The 24,101-nt window shown below is 47.0% G+C and overlaps 2 protein-coding genes across 17 annotated transcripts in view; one reads left to right on the top strand and one right to left on the bottom strand.

The window, feature by feature from the left end:
- The window catches only part of FHOD3 (formin homology 2 domain containing 3), a 458,821-nt gene that overhangs the window by 276,044 nt on the left and 158,676 nt on the right, over positions 1 to 24,101 (bottom strand). The gene's annotated exons all lie outside the window — the stretch shown is intronic.
- LOC131811072 (tumor susceptibility gene 101 protein-like) lies at positions 7,027 to 8,409 on the top strand. Its single transcript, XM_059139173.1, has one exon. The coding sequence runs from the start codon at positions 7,109 to 7,111 to the stop codon at positions 8,282 to 8,284; it is 1,176 nt and encodes a 391-aa protein (XP_058995156.1). The 5' UTR covers positions 7,027 to 7,108; the 3' UTR covers positions 8,285 to 8,409.

Below are 24,101 nucleotides of genomic sequence, written 5' to 3' on the forward strand. Positions count from 1 at the left end.
AAGCAGAGACTTGTTTCGTTTTCTCCTAGCCTGGAAATTGTGAGGTGGCCTGTTTCATATATTCTCTTTGAGGTCTAAGACTGCGAGATCTTAGCCATATTTCATCGGTTAATGCCTGTAGATACAGCACATCTAAATTTAAGCAAAGTCAGCCTGAAGTCGGGGAAACATTTTTAGCATCTCCATGAATTAAGAATTTAAAGAGCCCCCCGGAGGCCCCATCCAGTGGCATAGGTGGCATATGGCACAGGAGGGACAGAGAACCTTTACAGTCACATCCCACCTTTGGTGGCAAAGCAGATCATCCGAATTTCACACTACCCATTTTCTGGGATGTAGATTGAAAGAACTGGACAACTGAACAGAAAAAGGTCTTGAGGAATCAGCAACAAAAAGGTCTTGAGGAATCAGCAGCCACGAGAGGCAGGGCGGCCCAAATTAGAGGAGACACCCCGGTGGAGACGGTCATGGGACAGGGTCTCCTTTACAACAGGCCGGAAGTAGAAGCACGTTAGCGTCCATCAACTCTTGCTGGAATGCACGCAGAAACCTCCAAGGGAGGTGGTCAACGGTCAGGGTTCTGCAGATCGAAGGTCGGCCCAACTTTCTGCACATCTACCCACTCCCAGATCCCAGAATCACACTGGGAGGACCACTGATCTTGTGGCTTTGAGTTACCACCCGAGGACCCAGAAGGAGAGGCCATCCACCAAGGGAGACTACTTAGAATTTGAAGGAGTCCACGGAAAGCGTAACGACTACAGGTGCTTCAAATCCTGATACTTAAACCTGAGCCTCGGAGCTCATTAAGCAGCTTGGGAGAGGATAAAATACTTCACCCACCACGCAGCGTGTGGTCGTCAAGACAGGCCACTGGCTAGACAGACCAGGCTGGCACCTCTATCCCTGACCCAGTCCTTCACCAGAAAAATGAGAATAATATAAAAACCCACCCAGCACCTGTGAAAATACTTGGTAATGTACTTTACTAGCATTATGACCTTTCCACCTGGGAACAGAGCAGGAGCCAGGGGAGGTAGAGGCCTCTGATACATATATGATTTTGACATGCAAGAAATAGATGAACTCATCTGCAGCAGAACACCAGAAACTGACAAGCTAAAAAGGGTAATGAGCATGTCTGAATGAACTGGCACCACTTGTCCTTCGCTTCCTCAGCTCAGAGACCCTGACCAGCTTGCTGAGAGGATCCCCGAGCTGAGCCCGATTCCACTGGGAGCTCTGTTCACATCCGGTGGCGCTGACCCAGATGGCTCCTGGCTCCCCATGAGCCACGCCACCCAGCTGCCTGGTCCTGGGCTTGGGACATGCTAACAACTGTGGGTCACCTACAGGGACCCAGACTTCCAAATGGAAGTCACTACCTGGCAAAACCCTCAAATTCTTCTAATCCTTCTCTCCCAAAGCACAGTCAGGGGAGTCTGGGGGATGCATTAGCAGAGAGGCTCTGCCTCTCTTCCCAGCGTTCTGAGTTCATGCCTCTGTTCCTGGGGCATGAGTACATCTGGCTGGCTCAGGGAACAGGCCATCTTGGCTCTCGGCTATCATTCTTACTGTAGACGAGTCAAGCATTTTGAACCTGGAGGTATTCTACAATGTTGTCTCTTAATCTGTCTCCGATCGTGGAATATTCAGTTGTGTTCAAATCAACATTTACTAGATCTCGTGAGGTAGGAAGGAAAGATTAAAAAGGTTTGCTTCCAATTTGCTTATAAACTAGTGTAAAAGCAATCCCACCAAGCACTGAACAGGATAAACTGAAAGTCTTTAGGTGACTGCTTCAGAGACCATAGCAGAGGGAACAGTGAGGGAAGATTGCTTCTTTGGCCAGGGGTGTGGAAAGGCAGTCATAAGAAAGGGCTGGAGGGAGGCCCTTGCCGGATGAGACTGAGGGCGAAGGAGGGAGAAGCAGGAAGGCTGGCCACAGGGCTCTAGGCTAGTGCAGACAATCTTCCCTCACCTGGGTCATGTAGTAGCATCCTATCTGGTCATCCTGCTTTCCCCCTCGTCCACATTTGATTCATGGCCTCACATCTTCAGACCTTTGAGAAAACATCCCCTTCTGGGTGAGATCTTCCCCGGCTACCTTATTTTAAATTGCCAACATGCATCCACATACACACAATTCAGAACCACTCCCCTATTGTTCTTCTCAACACATGCCGCCCTCTAATATTTTACTTACTTGCCTCACTTACTGTCTCCCGTATTGCAATGCAAGCTCTGCTGGACCAGAGATTTCTGCCTGCTTTATGCATTGCTAGAGCTCCCGGACCGTAAACAGTGACTGACACATAATAGGTACAGAATACATTTTTGTGGAGTAAATGAAAGAATCAGTACCTTCCCTCCCCTCCCTCTTCCTCTGATCTTATGAATACGGTATTTGAAGTCTGTTACCACCCCCTTCTTTTTTACAATCTCTGAGAGCTAGGAATAGCTTTCAGGATCTTTAAGTGTGAGACACACCCACCTGCTGCCTAATTCCTTAAAACTCCGACCCAGATCCTGATGCAAAATAGTGGCATGCTGCCTTCACATCATTGTTTGGAATTCAGGAAACATGAATTAATTTTGTTCTCACTCTCACCGAGATCAATGGCAGGAGGTGCGTGTACAGAAAGCCTGCCTCTGGTTTGGTAGCGTAGAGAATTCTCCTTTCCCGGGGAGGAAGGGAAAGAATTTTAAGATGCCGGCTGTCAGATAAAAATTCTTTTGTCTTTGGTGGTTTCAACTGCATTTAACCTATGCCCAACATTACTTTCCATAGTTAATTAACTCAGGAAGAATAAAAGCCCCATCTTCATAATTTCATTTTAGGTTTATTTTGAGGTGAGGCATTAATTCAAAATACCAAGACAAAGAGATTTGTTTGGTATCTGTCCATGGTACCCGTAGGACACAGGTGCTCCCCATTTTCAGAACCACGTACAAAAAGCTCTCTGTGGCAACCAACTTGCAAGAAAGGAGGATAAAAGAAGTGGGGGAGAAAGGGAGAGTAGTGAACACTGCCTCCCCCAAAACAGAGCTTCCTACCTTTCTCCCAGCTGCCTCTACAACAACATAAGGAAATTTCACAATCTCAATAGAAGGACCACATGTTAATACTCCCTTTCTTTTCATTGTCTTCTCTGAAATTCTGTGGTCCTAGAGAGTTTTGGCTCGCTTGAAGAGCTGGGCCCAAAAGGCAGCCTTTCAAGAGTAGATTATAGCTGACTGCAGAAATTCCTGAAGCAATTTACTAAGAAAAGAGAAGTGGACAGCAAACACAGAATGCAGTAATGATTTTCCACCACTCCCCTCCTTCCTTCCGGCCTGTTGCTTTTCTCCTTCGGGGGAGGGGGGGGGCTAAGGGAAATTCAGGTTTATTTCCAACACCAGCTACACAATGCTTTAAAAGCCTTACCAAAAAGAGTTACACTCTTCAAAAGCAAAAAATACTCCCCATGCTTCCAGCCCAACACAACACAAGAAAACTAGGCTTGGAAATGGCTTGAGATTCCACAGAAGTCTTGAATGTTCTTTCAGTGCCACAAGAAGGAAGGAGTCAGGACAGGAGAGGAAACCTATTGGAATCCCAGCTTTGGATTTTGGGAAAACTTTGGAATCCCAAAGCAAAGCAGGTAACGGAGGTAATTCATGACATCACGATGATCCTTAATTGAGATCACTAATATCTGTTTATACTTAAGATAGGCAAATTATTCACTAATATTGAAGTTGGCCTGTTCTGTGGAACAAGGTTGCTACAAAGATATAAATCAAGAACCAAATGTATTTGACAGGTACAGTTTATATATAACATCTCATCACAACAGTGAGCAATAGAATTCAAGCCACTCTCCACTTTTCTAGAGTCTAGCAGAAACTTCTAACTTCCAGAATAAAGTTTAAAAACCATTCAAGCAGAAAAAAGCCTTTGAAAAACTTAAATGGTTGTCAATAGTAATAACGTCCTTGGAGTCACAGGCAAGAGCCTCATGCTTCATGTTCCTAGGACAAAAGAACCAAAATTAAGTTGCATTTCCTCTCTGGGTGGACATTTCAGCTACCCTGGTTTCCACCATAGAAACCTTTGATGGACCCTGGACATCTCCATGCATGTGTGCTAATATTTCTCTACAGATTTAAATCAAATTTTGTCCACGTTTTTAATGGCCTGGTGACGTGGTGTTAGAACACGCACAGCAAATCAAAGGCAGTACACAAAGCACTGCACAGGTTAGGAAGGCTCAGGATGTCTAGAGCAGCCATGAGGAACAGAAGGCCCCAGCCAATGGACCCATGGTGTCTGAGACTCAGAAAAGCCATCTCCCACTGGGACATCAAAGTGCCCTGCATGGAAGTAGGCCAGTTTGAAAAATGTCCATTTGCCCAAACCCGATCCACAGAACTTACTTGTTTCTCCGCATCATTTAGGAAGTTTTAGCTAACTGGTGGAGCGCGATGGTTGTAATAGCTGCTTCTGCCTAGATCTGGTGATCGGTTCTTAGGAAAGTCTCATTTGTTTCTGAGCCAGCTCCCTGCAGCTGCGGCTGGGAAGAGTCATAGGGAATGGGGGACATCAGCACAATCTCACTGGGCAATCTACTGGAAAGACAGGTCAAAGGAAGAAGGTTGGGGTTGGGGGGCGGTACATGGAGGCAATTCATGGCATCATGAATTGACATCATTACCAAAATCTGCTTATGGATAGAAATGCAAATTATTCACTAATATTGAAGTCCTTTTGTAGGACAAATGATTTTGCTCCCATACTGCCTAGCACATTCCTGGTATGTTCATGTACACACACACACACACACACACACACACACACACACACACAGTGGTAGTCTACATATATTCTGACCATTTTCACATCATTTGACCCCTTAGATTTAAGTTATCTCTTCTGTAAAGGGAGGACTTTAATAGTCTCTTTGATCATTTGTTGCCCTAAGATTCAATGGAAAAGGATTAATATTCACTGGCTATCTAATCTCCTTTATGTCTGTTTCATCAGATTATCCCCACTTTATCAACTCCATTTTCTGGCCTCCTGAGGAAGGGTCTCTGCTTGACCAGACTCTAGCCAAGTCCCTCTGAGCCCTCTTTTCCACCAGACTCCATGTCCACCTTGGCCTGTAAAGACTTGAACAGGGATACCTGGCTGGTTCAATGTGTAAAGCATGTGAACCTTAATCGCGGAGTCATGAGTTCAAGCCCCACATTGGGCTTGGAGCCTACTTTAAAAAAAAAAAAAAAGACTTGAACAAACACGAACAGTTCCTAACATTTCAAGGTCACATTCCTAGGATGACTCGAGCCCCCCCGCCCCGCCCCCCGCCAACAAAGGGCGAAAATCTTATGACTGCCAAAAGAATTCAGTTTGTCACAGACAACACCTGAAGACACATCCACTGTCTCCCAGCCTCTGCAGGTAGGTAGGAGCCTAACTTTGCTAAGTGCCAGTTCACACGGGTTTCACACGGACCAACGTCTCCTGTCCACTTTTTATAATGTTCCACATCCCTGACTCTGAGCCTCCACTTGCCCCTCCCCGTTCACTCCCTCTCTCTTCCAACTGCCCAGCCACCTCGGCACAAATCAAAGCTGAGTCCAGTTCATGCTAGACCCTTTTCCCTTCTGCAGTAGATTACTGATTAAAATCTGGCCTTACTACTTTACTACTACTTTACTTACTACCTTACCTAGTACCCAGCTTTGTTTATCTGGAGCATTCCATCCAGCCACAGGGACCTATCCTTAATGGCGGCCACTCCCCCCATCCAACTTCTTCACCCTCCTCCCACCCAAGAAGTGGGATCCGACTACCCTTGTGCACAGCCCGTGTCCCCCTCCTGCCTCTTCTCCTTCCGGTGTGCCCCATTCCCCTCTCACCAGGCTCTACAGACCTCCAGAGACCTGCTAGGAAATCCCTCCTTGCCAGACAACTGCTGCCAACACTGGCTCTTTCTACCATGGAGTCTCACAGCACATCCCACGGTAGCGCCCAGCACCCCCACCCCCTGCAATTTAACCGGACTCTGCGGGGTTATGTGTGGTCCTTGCTTCCCCCACTAATGCTAATAAGTACTTCTCAGACAAAAGCCTCAGCCTGTGTGTTTTCCAGGTTCTGGCAGCTCCAGGAACATTCCTTGGTCAGGAAAGTGTTCCCTGAGTCCTGTGGTGTACCTGACTTCTCCATCCCCACCTCCCCACACTGTATTGGCTCTCCAGTTTGGATCTTCACACTTAGTAACAATTGATTATGGAAGGAAGAAAGGTCAAGAGAGTTTTTCTTTGATGTATAATTCAATTTGCTTTCAGATGCCTAATTTTTTCCATGACTTGCTTTGAAGTGGCTAAAAGAGGTGAAATGATTGCCTTTGATCGCAGGGATTCGGTGACTCAACTGGCTTAAAAATGGACTTACACATAAAAGTGTCAAGTATTCTACAGACCTTTCCCAGCTACAGAGAACCAAAAGTCAGAGAAGTTGCCTTAAGCAACATCTTGGAGAGGGAGAAACATGGATCTTTTCCTCTTCAGTCTCAGGGGGCTTCAAGAAAAGGGCACTCGAGGAACAAAACCCTACTGTGTCACCTTAAAGAAACTGCTATCTCTGCGGCATCTCTAGGCAGGGGCCCAGAACCCCAGTCCACATCCCGTTCCCACACACCCACATCTCAGGGCTGCGGGCAAGGGACTCTGCTCTGAGACAGCGCACCCCGACCTCCCAGCTCTCTCCTCCACATGCTGTGAATGGCTTGGCCTCCACCGTGGCCTGTCTGGCCATTAGTGATTCATAAAATGGTAAAGCTTTACTGCTACATCGGACTTGTTCCTGCAGGTTCCTAGTTAGGAGAGGAGCCACAGAATCCCGGATCTGGACAACCAGGGGATTCGGTTATAACTGTGTTCTAATTAGATCACTGTCTCCGGCCCCAAAGTCCTTCTGAGTCCTTTTTCACCTAAAAATCATGAACCCCTAGTTGTTGGAGGCCGGGGGAGGGGGGGCTGGTTACTAGGTGTGTGATTGTCTGGGGCGGCCTGGGGCGGCTGACCCTCTGCCTGCGGGGACGGGAGTCGCGAGGCGGCCGCCATGGCGGTGTCGGAGAGCCAGCTCAAGAAAATGGTGTCCAAGTACAAATACAGAGACCTAACTGTACGTGAAACTGTCAATGTTATTACTTTATACAAAGATCTCAAACCTGTATTGGATTCTTATGTTTTTAATGATGGCAGTTCGAGGGAACTAATGAACCTCACTGGAACAATTCCTGTGCCTTATAAAGGTAATACATATAATATTCCAATATGCCTGTGGCTGCTGGACACATACCCATATAATCCCCCTATCTGTTTTGTTAAGCCTACTAGTTCAATGACTATTAAAACAGGAAAGCATGTGGATGCAAATGGGAAGATATATCTTCCTTATCTACATGAATGGAAACATCCACAGTCTGACTTATTGGGGCTTATTCAGGTCATGATCGTGGTGTTTGGAGATGAACCTCCAGTCTTCTCTCGTCCTACTATTTCGGCATCTTATCCACCATACCAGGCAACTGGGCCACCAGATACTTCCTATATCCCAGGCATGCCAAGTGGAATCTCTGCATATCCATCTGGATATCCTCCCAATCCCAGCGGTTACCCAGGCTGCCCTTTCCCACCTGGTGGTCAGTATCCTGCCACAACAAGTTCTCAGTACCCTTCCCAGCCTCCTGTGGCCACTGTCGGTCCCAGTCGGGACGGCACCATCAGTGAGGACACCATCCGAGCCTCTCTCATCTCAGCGATCAGTGACAAGCTGAGATGGCGGATGAAGGAGGAAATGGATCGTGCCCAGGCAGAGCTCAATGCCTTGAAACGAACAGAGGAAGACCTGAAAAAAGGTCATCAGAAACTGGAAGAGATGGTTACCCGTTTAGATCAAGAAGTAGCTGAGGTTGACAAAAACATAGAACTTTTGAGAAAGAAGGATGAAGAACTCAGTTCTGCTCTGGAGAAAATGGAAAATCAGTCTGAAAACAATGATATTGATGAAGTTATCATTCCCACAGCCCCACTATACAAACAGATCCTAAATCTGTATGCAGAGGAAAATGCTATTGAAGACACTATCTTTTACCTGGGAGAAGCCTTGAGGCGAGGAGTAATAGATCTGGATGTTTTCCTAAAGCATGTACGTCTTCTGTCCCGTAAACAGTTCCAGCTGAGGGCACTAATGCAAAAAGCAAGAAAGACTGCTGGTCTCAGTGACCTCTACTGACTTCTCTGATATCAGCTGGAGATTGAGCTCTTCTTAAAGCATTCTTTTCTTCTCTTTCTTTCTCTTATCAGTAGGTGCCCAGAATAAGTTATTGCAGTTTATCATTCAAGTGTAAAATATTTTGAATCAATTAAAAAAAAAAATCATGAACCCCTAAAAGCAAACACAATGGTAAACACATTTCTTTCCTGTAATGAGGACTGTTTCAGAGCGGGGAAGGAAAGAGATTGCAGGACATCTATATCTTTAATAAGAACCTTCCAGTGGTTCAATAAATATGGAAAGTGCACACAACTTATGTAAATATTCTGACAACTCAGGGCAAACAAAGAGAATCAGGATGGAGCAAAGTGAGAGGAACAGGAGAGGAAGCTAAATGCCTCTCCCCCACCTCACCACTTCCAGACCTCCCATGGGGTCCAGCCTTGCAAAGGCAGCCCCTTCCTAGAAGTCCTTCCTGGATGACAGCTTGGTGGGTTCTCCTAAGAGCCAGGACGCGTTGCCTGGCAAGGGAAGCCAGAGCACCAAGCACCATGGCATTCCCAGTGCTGGGCAATTTCACTCTCTGACCCAGTGCCCTGTCTGCCCTGGGCACAGTGCCACAAGTAGCTTACCCAATGGGGCATAATGGGCTCCAGCTCATGGTCCCAAACCCCTGGCCAAGGGGAGCGTCTATGCGCTGCACACAAAGATCCCTTCCTGCCCACCTAATGGCATCACCTTTTCCACTCTGCAGAGACGCAAGCATGCCTCTTGAGGGCCCTTGGCAGCACGTGCTAACATCCCTTACCAGCAGCATCTGGAGGAAATGGGGCTGTCACCCTCAGCAAAACAGCACTTTAGGGGGCCAGGAACCATGGGCAGGGCACCTCAGCATCCTTGGGACATGCTCCACACTGTGACAAACAACAGGGCTCGGGAAAGGACTCAAAAGCCAAATGAGTGAAGGATGATCTCAAACGTCAAGTCACTATGTTAGTTAAATGACCTTAAAATAAGTTTCTTTTGACCAATCACTGGGTCATGTTTGCTAACATATCTAGTGAATTATAAATTCTGTCTGTCACATTTTTCTCAATTCATGGCATTTAAATAGCCTTGTCTAGGCCATTATTACCTTTTTAATTGTGTATATTTTCTCTGATAAAAATACATTCCCACTATTTGAAAAGGGCTATAATTATACAGAAAAGAGAATAAAACATTATAAATTATATGTTTTTATATTTGAAGTGAAAGTCTCCTATAATCCTACCCCTGAATATTTTGGGATACATGCCTCCAGATTCATTAAAGGAATAGATTAACTTCATATATACAATTAAACTAACTAGTGTGAATGACAGTTTCTGCACCTCATTACATTAGAGAAACTTTCTCAGAAATTGCTGGACTTCAGAGCAGGTCTTTCCAGTCAGAGGCCTCAATCCCTTTGTGTTTCTTCACTCCTCTCCAAGATTTGAACTATTTGACTGACTTGAAACATCCTCTGTGGCAGCTAGTGGGGACACACATTTTTCATTATCAGTGACGGGAGCACATAAACCCCTAATGGTTCACAAAATGAAGGCAACATGAAATACCCAGACAACCTCAACCTCTGGAACATTCTGGTACTATCCTACCCTCCTTTGAGCCTTACGTTGTTTGACCCCCTCAAAAGACCCTGAACACTGAGCTGGCCCAAAACTAGCCAAGAATGACCTACAACTCCAGGCAGCTTCAACTTTAGCTTAAATTAGGATAAAATGGCCACACCTTCCAAAGTCCAGAGGGAACAACCTGCCAGGAGACCACAGGCCTTGGGAATCCACTCTGGGCCAGGAAAGGAGCATCTAGGCTTCTTGGTTCTGTGAACCTTTCCCACCCCAGCATCCCAGGCCAGGTCCAAGGCAGAGGTGGTCGGAAGGGTTGCAGGCCGGGGGTTGCACAGGGAAACTGAGTGCCAGAACTCAGCTACCTCAAGGTTCTTCCCTGAGGTTTCCACTTTCCTGTGGTAGTTGCCCCATACTACCCTATTCTCTGACCCACATCTCTTGAGACACCAGCCTTCCTCCTCATCTTCCAAGAACAGTCGGGCTCTAAGTCCACCAACTGTAGGGAAAGAGCTCCAGCCCTCAGTTGGCAGTTTGCCTCCTACTCTAAAAATCCAGCTTCCCAATTATAAGACATGGCCCAAATGGTGGCCAGGATTGGATGAGAATGGTCTTTAAGGCATTTGTCAAAACCCATGTAAGTAACATCAATGTCTCGATCCTAATTTACCCCCTATTTGACATTCCCATTATCATTAGTGCATCTCTTCCGTAGGGACTGTATTTATGGGACAAAACATAGGGATCCATGTTCCCTTGGACACAGCAGAGGAGTCAATAAAACCAGCCAGTAAATATTCTGGAATATAATTTATAAGGTTAACCAACAATCATGACAGCCCCTTCGGGATCTCTAAGTCCCTTCCAAGCTCTTTGTAATTTTCTATGTTGCATAGGTATTAAAAGAAACATGGTTTCCTAAACTCCATCTTTAACTGTTTGTGGCCAACGGAAGAAGAAAGTTGGAAGGAAACGAATGACTTAAATAGAGAACTTGGACATCCGTGCTGTAGGACAGTAACAAAGGGGAAGGGTGGCATGTGGGATCAGCAATATTGGACTCAGATTTATTTCCCCAAATGGGTTCCAAGTTGTGTTGGTCAATTTTCTGTGTCGACTTGACGAGGGTAAGGGATGCCCAGACAGCTGGTAAAACACTGCTTTTAACTGTGCCAGGAGGCAGTTCTCAAAGAGATTAGCATTTGAATTGGTAGTGGAGTAAAGAAGATCACCCCAGCAATGCTGATAGACGGGACCCAATCTTCAGAGAGCCTAAATACAACAAAAGGTGAAAGAAGGATAAATGTGCTATCTTTCTGCTTGAGCTGGGACATCCAAGTTCTCCTCCCCTTGGATAGTCATGCTCCTGGTACCTGGGCCTTCCTTAGACCATGATTTACACCATCAGCTCCCCTGGTTCCCTGCCCTTTGGACTCAAGCTGAATGATACCACCAGTTTTCCTGGTTCTCCAGCTTGCTGACCGTATATGTTGGGACTTCTGAGCCTCCAAAAACTGCATGAGGCAATTACTATAACAAATCTTCAATATACACAGTTGACTCTTGAACAAAGCAAGTTTGAACTGCGCCGGTCCACTTATATGTACATTTTTTTACAGTAACTGCACAGTACAGTACAGTACAGTAACTGCATTTTCTTTTCCTTAGGATTTTAACGGTTTCTTTATCCTACTTCATTGTAAAAATATGATACATGATGCATACACAAAATTTGTGTGAATCAATGCTTTGTTATCTCGAAGGCTTCTGTCAGCAGCAGGCTATTAAAGTTTTGGAGGAATCACAGTGGACTTTGAACTGTGCAGGGACATCGGTGCCCCTAACCTGTGTTGTTTAAGAGTCAACTGCAAATCTCACTGATTCCACTTCATGGGAAAACCCTAATAAAGGCATATCTCATTTTATTGTATTTCATGTTGAGCTTCACAGATGCTGCATTTTTTAGAAAGATTTTATTTATTTATTTGAGAGAGAGAGTGAGAGAGAGCATGAGAGGGGAGAAGGTCAGAGGGAGAAGCAGACTCCCCGTGGAGCTGGGAGCTCGATGCGGGACTCGATCCCAGGACTCCAGGATCATGACCTAAGCCAAAGGCAGTCGCTTAACCAACTGAGCCACCCAGGCACCCCAGATACTGCATTTTTACAAACTGATGGTTTGTGGCCACCCCTCATTGAACGTGTCTGTCTGAGCCATTTTTCCAACGGCATAGGCTCACTTTGTGTCTCTGGGTCATGTTTCGGTAATTCTTGCAATATTCTGAACTTTTTCATTATTATTATGTTTGCTATGGCAATCAGTCATTTTTTGTTTTGGGGTGCTATAAACCACACCCATATAAAACGGCAAACTTAATCAATGAATGCTGTGGTGTTTCGACTTCTCCACCAACCAGCAGTTTCCTGTTTTCTCTCCCCTCCCTCCCAGCCCCTGGGTCTTCCTAGTCCCCAAGACTCAGTATTGAAATTAGAACAGTTAACCCTGCAATGGCTTTTAAGTATTCAAGTAAAAGGAAGAGTCTCGTATCTCTCCCTTTAAATCAAAAACTAGTAATGATTCAGCTTAGCAAGAAGACTTGTTAAAAGCCAAGATCAGCTGAAAGCCAGGCCTCTTGTGCCGAACCGTTAGCCAAGTTGTGAATGCAAGAGAAAAGTTCTTGGGGGAAAATAAAAGTGCCACTCCAGTGAACACACATATGATAAGAAAGCAAAACAGCCTTCTTGTTGATATGAAGTTTTAGTGGTCTGGATTGAACCAGCCCCAACATTCCTTAAGCCAAAACCTAATCCAGAGCAAGTCCCTAATACTCTCCAATTCCACGAAGACGGAGATGGGTGAGGAAGGTGCAGGGGAAAAGTCTGAAGCCCATAGAGGAAGGCAGCCTTCTCCTTAACATGACCATGCAAGGTGAAGCAGCAGGTGATGTCAAAGCGACAGTAAACTATCTAGAAGATCTAGCTACCATCATTCATGATGCCGGCCATACTGAACAACAGATTTTCGGTATAGACAAAGTAGCCTTCTATTGGATGAAAATGCCATCTAGGACTTCCATAGCCAGACAGAAGTCAGTGCTTGGTTCCAAAGCTTCAAAAGACAGGCCAGCTCTTACTAGGAGCTAATGCAGTAGGTGGCTTTAAGTTGAAGCCAGTGTTCACTGACCATCCTGAATATCCCAGGACCCTGACAGATTATGCTACACTACTCTGCCTGTGTTGTTGAATGGAAAAACAAATCCTAGATGTACATGTGTTTGCAACATGGTTGACTGAATATTTTAATCTCATTGTTGAGACCTACTCCTTAGGTGAAAAAAAAAAGTCCTGTAAAATAATATTGTCATTGACAATTGACCTCACCATGCAAGAGTTCTGATGAAGGTATTCAATGAGATTAACATTTTCATCTCTCCTAACAGCATACATTCTTCAATTCACGGACCATTTCAACTTTTAAGTCTTATTTTAAAAATACATTTTGGGGGGCCATGGGTGGCACAGTCAGTAGAGTGTCTGACTCTTGGTTTCAGTTTGGGTCCTGATCGTGGGATCACGGGATCAGCCCCATGTTGGGCTCTATGCTCAGCAAGGAGTCTGCTTGGGATTCTCTCCATCTGCCCTGCCCCTCCAACCAGCTCACACACACTCACTCTCTCAAGTACATAAATAAATAAATCCTTGAAAAAAATTTAAAAATACATTTTGTAAGGCTTATAGCTGTCATGGATAATGGTCCTCCTGATGGATCTGGGCAAAGGAAATGAAAACCATCGGGAAAGGATTCACCATTCTAGATCCCATTAAGAATATTTATGATGGGAAGGGGTCCAAATATCACCATCACCATGAGTTTGGAAAAAGCTAATTCCAGTCCTCACGGAGGACTTTGAGGTTTTCAAGACTTCAGTGGAGGAATTCACTGCAGATGTGGTGGAATGAGCGAAAGAACTAGAATGACAAGTGGAGCCTGTGGATGGGACTGAACTGGCACCATCTCCTGATAACAGTTGAATGGATGAGGAGTTGCTCCTTATGGATGAGCAAAGAAAGTGGTTTCTTGGGATGGCTTCTGCTCCTGGTGAAGATGCCATGAAGATTACTGAAAGGACAACAAATGGGTCTAAATATTACACAAAGCCAGTCGGTAAAGCAGTGGCAGGGTTCGAGAAGACTGACTCCAATTTTGAAAGAAGTTCTACTATAGGTAAAACATTCTACAGAGAAATCATTTATGAAAGGAAGATTCATTCAATGCTTTGAACATCACTGTTGCCTTATTTTTCTGAAATTGCCAAGCCACCCCAGCCTTCAGCAACCACCACCCCCATCCCTAGGCAGCCATCAACATGGACTCAAGACCCTCCATAGTGGAAAATCCCAAATCAGTGAAAGTTCAGATGATGGTTAGCATTTCTCAGCAACAAAGTATTTTTAATTAAAGTATGTACTTTTTTACTGAACACTTAATAGATACAGCACAGCTTTCATGTGCACTGGGAAACCAAAAAGTTCATTCGACTCACTTTATTGCGATATTCCCTTTAGTGCGGTAGTCTGGAAATGAACCCGCCATCTCTCTGAGGTAGCCTGCACATAAGTATTACTGATTCCTAATGATGCTTCTCAAAAAATGTGGAGTCAAGAGCTTTCTTTACCAAGCTATTCTCAGAGCCACAGATACATTGCTGTGGAATGGAAATTCAGCACAGGGTGGTTAGACACCGCTGGCCCACGGGACTTGAGGGGTTAGCAGCACTCCCTAACAACGATGAAGGGCCAAGCATCTCCGGTGGGTTTCACCCTTTCACTGAGTCAAGGCTTATCTCTTTTTAGGAAGTTCTTCATCTCGTATAGAATAATAATGCACTCTGAAAATGTCCGGACATGATATGGCGGGGAAATCCCCTAGACTGGAAGTTTAGACAATCATAACCCCAGCCCCGATTTAAGTCTCCAACTTCCACGAATTGACAGATGACCCAGGGAACATGTGAAAGCGAGATTTCTGATTCAGCAGGTGGGATCTGAGATTCTGCATTTCCCACAAGCTCCCCAAAGAAGCTGGCGCTGCTGCTAGTCCAAAGACCGTAATTTTGAGTAGCCAGGATCAGAGGATTGTTTCATTCCACTGGCCTTGTGTCCTACCTTCAAACAAAGGAAGCTCAAAATTGGCTTTGTTCACCACCAGGACTCTACAAATCCTAGTAGATGCAAATCCAAGCAGACGCAAAGCATTTACGACAACCACATGCGGATAGCAGAGTGAAGAGCCTGGTTCAAATTCTAGCTCCTTCTGCCCACACCATGTTCATAGCAGCATTCTTTCTGCACAGCGGCTAAAAAGTAGACACAACCCAAGTGTTCATCGCGTGATACATGGGTAAATGAAACGTGGCATATACATCCAATAGAATAGTCTCAACAATAAAAGGGAGGTAACGATACATGTCACAACATGAAGTTCAAAAACATTATCCTCAGTGAAAGAAGCCAGTCACAAAAGACCAAATGTTCTATTATTCTATTTTATGAATTGCCCAGAAATAGGCAAATGCGTAAAGACAGGAAGGAGTTTAGTGGTTACCTGCCTGTGGAGGGGAAAACACATAGGAGGAGTGACTGCTAATGGATATGGGGTTTCCTTTCGGGGTGATGGAAATGCTCTGGGATCAGGCACTGGTGATTATTGCACAATTCTGGGTAAACCACAACCTGCTATTCACTTTTAAAAGGATAAATTTTATGGTATGTACCTTCTGTAAAGTGTTTTTAAAAGTTCTATCCCCTTCACTTGCTAAATATGTGACCTTAGACAAGTTAGATGGGGTTTTTTCTCATCCATAAAACAGGAATGATGTAAGACTAACTTACAAGGAATTGCTGTGAAGCTAGCGGCCATTCTATTAACACTGGTGACCTGAACTTGCCCTCACAATGCCTTCAACAGCATGAGCCAAAAATACTACCTGATATTAATTCATGCTTCAAAGTGCATAGAAGTTGCATCTCAGGTGCAGATCATGTAGGGCAAATAATTTATATATTAGAGATTATGGCAAGATAGGACCATAGAGAAACGGGATTTGCATTTATCATTCTTTTATTTGGTTAGAGACTTGAAATGTCTTTTTTCAAGCACATCATTACCTGAATTGACAATTTTTTAAAAAGATTTATTTATTTATCTTAGAGATAAAGAGAGCTTGCCTGCAAGCAGGCAGGGAAGGGGGGTAGGCAGAGGGAGGGGCAGAGAGAGAACCTCAAAGCAGACCCCGCACTGAGTGCAGACCTACGGCTCCATCTCAATGACTGAGCCCAGAAGAGTCAAATGCCTAACGGACTGTGCCCCAAGGCGCCCCCTTAGCTTGATGATTTTTATCCTCTTAGCCAGTATTCACTGGGGCACTGGAAACCCTGGGTGCTAGAACCTATGTTAGTCATTATTCCTATCATTTAGTTCAGATCCAACTTGCTGGCATAGAAGCAGAATTGCACTCTGAAGGCTCTGTCCCTAAAACAGAGAACCTTTCCATGTGCTGCAGAGAAAATGTCCCCTCTGCTGTGGACAGACGGACCAGCAGCTATGGGAGCAGCAAAAAACCAACTACCTTTCAGCAGAGTCATTTTCCCATGGGGAGGTTCTCTTCTACTGTCTTTGCCCTGGCGATTCTAATTTCCTACAGCAAAACCTCAAGAAGAACTTTCAAAGTCAGCAATCTGGACCAAAGGAATCTTTACTTGGAGAAGTGCTCAATATGCCATTGTTTGGCTCCTAACCACAAGGACTACTCTTTGTTCTGAATAAGACCAGTGGCTCAGGAGGAGCCCAGGGGCCACTCGTGCAGGGCAGTTGGTGACAACCACTTGCCATAGACACAATGTGGGACCCAGCGAGGTGGAAGGAGTGGTTTCCAGCTGTAAGAACCTTGCAACCCTTGGGAAGAAGACCACGGGGCACCCTGGGAAAGTAGACGGTGTAGCAGGAAGCCAGGCAGCGGGGCTCAGGGAACAAGCACCAGGGTGCAGGGCCCTGGTAGGAGACAGAGCTCACCAGGAGGCCAGGAGGATCGCACCTGTTCCTGACACCTGCGGTGGCTTCCACACACCACACGCTTGTGTTCCTCACCTCATGGGACCAGGTAGAGGACCACGGGAAGCATGTGCACCTGCTCAAAGCCACCCCCTCCAAAACGTGCACGCCCTCTACCCTTATATATAGCAGAAAAGGATGAACACGATGAACTCTGGGGCACTGTAATAGCTGAGTCGCAAGAAATACACATGAGTGTTGAAAGCCAGGACAGAAAGCCCTCAGGTCTCTGGTCAGAGAGGTAAGGTGGGCCTCCCACACCAGGTGCCATGGCTTCTCCCTAGGAAGGGGTGATCCGTCAAGGGGTAAAGCTGCTAGTTACCATTAACTAAGTGTCTACCATCTGACAGATCTTTACCTATTTCTCCCTCTCCAACCCTGTGACCTTGGCCTTTTTAATCCCTTATTGCTGGTGAGAATGTCAATGACCAAGAGATTTCAACACTCTGTTCCCTGAACCTGGCTAAACTCTAGAAGCAGGTCTTGAAGCAGGTCACTTACCTCATTTTGTCCCCAAGGACTGTACAATGTCACTGAATGGATCCAGTGCCTGTGAAGTTCACCAAGCACTATCCCAGTTAAAAATCTCATATAAACTTGAAATATATTAATGATATAGAACTGTACAGGTTTTAGAGAGCACAGGACATGGACATGAGAAAGTCCCCGTAGAAAGTGCACACTCCACCTCCCCCTCCCCAATTTCCGTTCCAAATCCCAGTCTCCTGCCCTCTCCACAAAGCTCCCCCATCCTCCAGACAGGTGTCACAGACATGAGTGATCAAACCTTTTGCCATTTCTGAGCTCATGGAGCTCCTTCCCATTATGCCTGAGAAAACGGACACCAAAGAGATCATGTGACACGTGTTCCTATCACTACTATTCACTGAGCATTTACTTGTGCCAGGCACCTGCTAAGCAAGAAGGAGACAAGGGTGGGCCAGAAAAGAAGAGACATTCCCTCCATCTATACGGGAGGCTCCAGTCTTTAAAAGAGGATGTTAACTGCTGCCCAAGTTCATACATTCTTTGGGTGCTCTGCCTGTGACCTTCATCAGGGTCCCCAGGGACAAAGCGACACAGACAAAGTCCTCTCCCACCATCTGGAACTCCCGTCAGCTCTCCACTTCAGAATTTCCTCATAACCCATTTCCTCAACTTTAAGGTCAGCCTCCTGACAAAAAACAGGAGCTCGTCTTCCAAAGCCTCCTTCCCACACATACGCATTCCACAATCACACAGATCAGGATGCAGGGGGAAGCAGGCATGAACATGGCTTGATTTATGGAAACAATACTGCTTTTTGTGGCTGAGCCACAGAGCCCTGGAGCTTCCCCCACAGACCCACTGCCACCCCCTAACGCCCCAACACGTTCCCGTGGGGCCTGAAGCCTGCAGCTCCTGAACTCACCAACGCCCTTCAAACCTGCTCAGAGCACCAGCCGGTTTCCCAGTAGGATCCCAGCGAGGGTGACAACGAGGCCTTACAGCCCCTTGCGAAGCCTGCCATCCTGCCCAGGTATTTTCATGTGCCATCAGCCGCTTTTTGGTCATGCGACAGCTGAGCAGGAAGCTTTGATTTCCGGGATCTTCAGCAGCACTTTGCAGCCCCGCTCCTGAAGGACAAGGTGGTGGCTAGCTGAGGGGAGCTTGGCCATCTTGCAGGCTGCGGTCTCGAGGGAGGGACAGACACGAGGCCCAGGGACTAGACTGTGGCTTGCACAAGCCTGTCCTCTGCACCCAAATGCACAGAAGCCAAGCACAGAAGAAACATCTCCTTAAGCTTCCAGAGGAGGAAGTCAGCAATAACCACCCAGCCCCCTGAGACTCAGCACTCAGGAACGGTGGGGAGCTGGCTCCACCCCTGAGGCTAGGCTGGGGGACATGGGCATGTGCAAAACAGGAAATACAGCCCAGTTCTCAGGAAGGATCCCAGTGGTCACCATTCTACAAGGAGAGACACTCTCCCCACTGCCACGCTAGGAGGGGCAAGGCCAAACTCCCCACCCAGGGCAGCCTGAAGCCCCAAGTTACTGTTTCCCTCCCAAGGCTCGCCACAGGCTGAGCCAGCATCGCCACGTGTTGTTAGCTAGCTACTGTCCCTCCCCAAACTCCAGAAAGGCACAGATCTCATCTCTTGTATCTCCCTCTGAATCCCCAGGGAGAAGGCCTGCAGCTGCTGTGCAGAGGTCATGCAGGCTTATCTGTGGGGTTACGAATGGCTATACCCTTGCTGGCTCCCACCTGGAGGCGCCCTGCTCCTAGAGGAGCTCCCCACGGCCGAGTCTGGCTGGGGTAGGGGAGGTGGGGAGGAGCCCTGCAGGATGACCTGGAAGAGGCAGGGTTGGGCTAAGCTCTGCCCCCCACCTTGGAGGGAACCCACATCTGAGCCACAGATTATGCCCCATCAGTTACTGGGCGGGCAAGTAGGGTAAAGCTAGAAGATCACTAAAATCCTCCTGGTTCCAACATTCAGGGACTGCTCGTTTGTGGTCTCGCCCTTCCTTTGCACTAGTTTGCACCTATAGGGCACACCCAGGAAGGGCTCTTGGGCAGGTCCTTTGCCCACAGTAAAAGGGACGGGGGAGGGGGCTTGTTGGATGCACCCTCACAGAGCCATCTCCAAGTCCCAGCTCTGTGTGCAATCCTATCTTATCACCCTGTTCTTTCCCCACCACCTCCACCTTCCCTGTCCCCAAGTGACATCCCTGACCATCTGGGTCCTTATCGCTGTGTCTGGCTGGCTATTCTTAGTACCCCACTTTCCCTAGCAGCCCTGTCCTCCTGGCTCCCACCCTGCTCCATTACCCAGACAGACAAAGGCGGAGGCAGCACCAGGCATATGGCTTCAGCACTGCAAAGTCTTTAAGGTGGAAGGGACATCAGAGGCCACCCAGTCAGACAGGGACCCGCAGAGGACAAATATGGCTGCTATGGGGTCAGTGCTAGAAAGCCAGTGTTGGCTGGCTCTCACTTTGTTGTTCCCCCCACACCCAGCAGCTCACACAGGAGCGCCTGTCTCCATGACAGTGTAGGGGGCGTGGGGACCGCGAGAGGCCCCGGGGGCCACAGTAACCATCCAACTCAGGACAAACCCACCCTCCGCCTGCAGACATGCACATCTTTGCAGGTTTCTGGGCAATGGGATTTATTTGGGCAACTATCTGCATTTCTGCCGGGTCTGTAGTATGGGACCCCGTGCCACAGATGACCTCTGAGCTTATCTCCCCACGTGCACGAAGCACGAGCGGACCCAAGTCTTAGCAGGTTAAACATTATATAGGGTAAAGCAGGTCTTGGAGGGCAGAGACAACACAAAGGCCAGCACTGAGTGCTTCTAGAACGCTGGATGGTATGACAAGCACTTTACATGTAATCTTAACTGATCCCCCAATAGCCCCATGAGTAGGGAATGGTGTGTTCCTGATTTTGATAAAATAACAAACTGAGAATAGTAAGGTCCCATGGCCATTCCCCAGCTATGAGCTGAGGAGCTGGGATTTGAATTCAAGCAGGGGAGCCCAGCGCCTTTGCTCTCCCTCATTCCTTCCTGGCCTCTTTGTGGGGGTCAGCCTGGGCCACCTCCTGCTTCTGCCCTGGCTGCAAGTGGCCGCAGGTGGAGAGCTTTGTGGGGGAGCCACACGGGGATCGTATTACCTCTTTGCCTGCAAGATGCCTCCCTCTCTCTTCCTTCTCTCAGAAATACATGGTACCCAGGAAAGGGCATTTCCACTTTACATGTTCAAAGTATCCTGTACGGGGCACCTGGGTGGCTCAGTGGGTTAAGCCTCTGCCTTCAGCTCAGGTCATGATCTCAGGGTCCCAGGATCGAGCCCCACATTGGGCTCTCTGCCTTTGGCTCAGGTCATGATCCCAGGATCCTGGGATCGAGCCCCACATTGGGCTCTCTGCTCATCAGAGCCTGCCTCCCCCTCTCTCTCTGCCTGCCTCTCTGCCTACTTGTGATCTCTGTCAAATAAATAAATAAAATCTTTTTTAAAAAAGAGAGAGAGAGAAAGGAAGTTTCCTGCACACCAGGACTTTCTCACCACCCCAGGAGAATTTTCTGTGGTAGGCTGGAAGCCTGTCAACATTACTACAGAGTCAGCAGAGGGACCAAACAAAAACAAGGAGGATGTTCAGTCTCCCAAGACAAAGGTGACGGTGGGAAGCACATGGGGGAGGCTGGGACACACAGCTCCTGTCTTCCCAGAAGGCATGGTCTCCACTTTATTTAAAGAGCTGGAATTGCCGCTCAGTAGGAGAGGATGGGGTCTGGGAAGACCCGGCCAGGAAGCCATACCCAGAGACAGGCTCTCCTTCAAACTGGACAGCAAATTCCCCCATGTACAGTTACCTCTGTTCTTGCAGACAGTCCAAGAGGCTCCTTCTCCCTAAGAAAACATGGACTAGAGGACCCGACCCAGAGGGACAACAGCTCTCCGCAGCAGAGCTGGCAAATCTTTATTCCTTCACCATGTCGGCATTACGTGAGTTTTGTGGGGATGGGGAGATGGGGAGGAGGCAGGGCAACAGGCATACGAGAGGGTGAAAGACCCAGAGGGTCTGTAAGAAACTGACAAGTATTATCTACTTCAAGGACTTGCTCTCATTTTATGGTCTAGAATTGAGGTCAAAACCAATCTCAGTCTGAGCCGGCCAAAGATACCTATGCGTGGAGAAGAGGGAGGAAAATCTAAGTTTAATGTGATTCAGGAGGATTTAGATTATAGAAGGGAAAAAAAAAAAAAAAAAAAAAAACCACAGCTCTTTCCTACTATGCTCGTGGCAGGTACTGTATAATTGAACCCACCAGGCTAGGCACAACCCCCACATCACTCTTAACCCAGCATTCCGGCAATCTAGTATCAATAAGTATGTGCTACCCCTGAAATAAAAACTTATTTGGGATCCTTGATTGAAATCAATGTGTGGCTCATCAATCCCTAAGAGAGGTCTGAGCCTAGAAGCATTAGGAGCATAGCAGCCAAGCCTTCTCCCATTACATCCCTGGAGGACAGCATCACAGGCAGAGCAACAAACCCAAAACCTCCACCAGGGCTGGAGGGCAGGTGTTGCATGGCCTGCCTCTCACCCCAGGGCTTTGCAGAAGCTACTAGTCACTCTAGCTCCCTTCTGGACCCCCAGTTACAGATGTGCCTGTCCACAAAGCTCACTGCCTTCTGATGGCTCTATATATTTTGTGTCTGAAATTGTCATGTCCCCTTTTCAAATTTGTTTTATTTTAGAAGTTTTAAACAGGGTAGTTTTAAACATGTACACAGGTACATGCACTCAGATACGAAAGAGACACTTACAGACAGACAGACGCTGAAGGGCAGGTCTGCGTGGATATTCAGGGCCCATGGCTCTCTCCCACAGAATGGAGGAGAGAACGAGAAAATGGGGAGGGATAAACAGAGGAGCCAAGATATGGGTCTTTGTTCCTGCTTCCACTTAAGCCAAGCCACCACCACCTAATCCATGGGGCCTCCCTCTCCACCTCATCCTGAGCGCCTGCCCACCCCAACCCAGGGGACCCAGCCACATCTCGCTCCCTGAGTCTCTGGCACACGCATGCTTTCTCCACTTGCACTGAGATCCTTCCTACTTCTGCAAGTTATCACACTGGCAGTCTGCAAAGGAAAAGAAATGCAATGTCTCTTAGCTGTGAGTGGATGGAATTTTTATCTTCTTGACCCAAGTTTCCCCGACTGGGCCTGACTCACTCCGCAGGAGCCAATCTGTCCCTGGCCTCCGGCTGCTAGGTGCTGGGGCCCAGGCTGCTTCGTCACACAGCACGGGGGGCGGGGGGGGGGGGGCCTGGCCTCTGGGGGGGGCGAGGGGGGGGCGGGTGTCCACGGGTTGGCCTCGCTGCATGCCTCCAGGGGAAGGAAGCATGTTGCTACCATTCAGAGCCTTTCCTGGAAGAATTTTAAGAGCAGCAAGATGTCCTCAGGAACCTTTCAAACGTTATTAATGAAAGGAATGTGCATTGTTCTGTAACAGACTTGTCCGTTTCTAAATCCTTTCCCCAGATACCTTTTATCAGAGAGGCACGCAGTTCATTTCTTCGACACGTCAATATGGACACAATCATCTGAAAACTCAAGTAGAGTGGCATGTTTCCCAAGAGAATTATCAACCTGGCCACAGATATGGTCCAAGTTGAAGGCCAGCTATGGAAAACAGAAGGCTTTTCTGACTAACTACAGATGAAAGCCGGGTGCTTTCTCCTATTTAATCTCATTGCAAAAACCACTGGCCATGTCATTAAGTGAGAACATTTCCATCCATATGCGGCCTTCTTTTTAGCTTAACCTCTTTTCTGAATTTCAGGTCTTGAGTATCTCTTCAGTAAACAGGGACCCATATAAGAAAAAAATAATTACTCTTTTCAAGACAATGGTTACATTATTAATCTTCATCCATGAAACATTTGAAAGAAATTACTGGATTTTAATTTTCCCAACTTCTAACATCTCCTTGGTCTAAAACCACAAGAAAGTACCAAGAACTTTCACATTTTCCGCAGATGAACCAGCACTTGGGCTAAATGCCCGTCACGGCCTTCCGAGCTATTCACCTCTCACCGTGCCGAGATCGTGGAAACCCAAAACCACCACCCTAACTAATTTGGATTTTCCTGAGAATGTTGAACTCTGTAGATAAAAACTAGTTCATCTCTGACAATAAGAATCCCCACTAACAAAAGTGCCCATCTTAAATATCCAGAAATCATGCCCATCAGAGTTGTAGTGGATTAGTACACACGGAAGGACAGATCACTGTGGGTTGCTATCCGTATTTACACTACTGGGAATCTTCCAGGGTCAGTAAAAAATAATCGAAAGGAATCAAATAAAAAATTATCTGGGACATTTAATACAAAGATCCGAGAACTGAAAGAAAGTAGCTGGAGGGAAAAACCTACTTGCTTGTACCAGAGAGCTCCATCAAAGCCCCTGGGAGGTCTATCTCCTTTTCCTACCATATCTGGCCACTGAGAAATCCTACCGAGGACATGGACTTGGACATAAGAACAGTTGGGGCAGCCCAGCACTTTCTACTGGGGTACTTCAGTGAAAACAGGTTTGTATAAAATCATCTAAAC

Source organism: Mustela lutreola, chromosome 11, assembly GCF_030435805.1.
Source record: "Mustela lutreola isolate mMusLut2 chromosome 11, mMusLut2.pri, whole genome shotgun sequence".
Classification (NCBI taxonomy): domain Eukaryota; kingdom Metazoa; phylum Chordata; class Mammalia; order Carnivora; family Mustelidae; genus Mustela; species Mustela lutreola.

Coding starts and splice junctions, on each gene's coding strand:
- LOC131811072 (XM_059139173.1), top strand. CDS start 7,109: ATGGCGGTGTCGGAGAGCCAGCTCAAGAAAATGGTGTCCAAGTACAAA.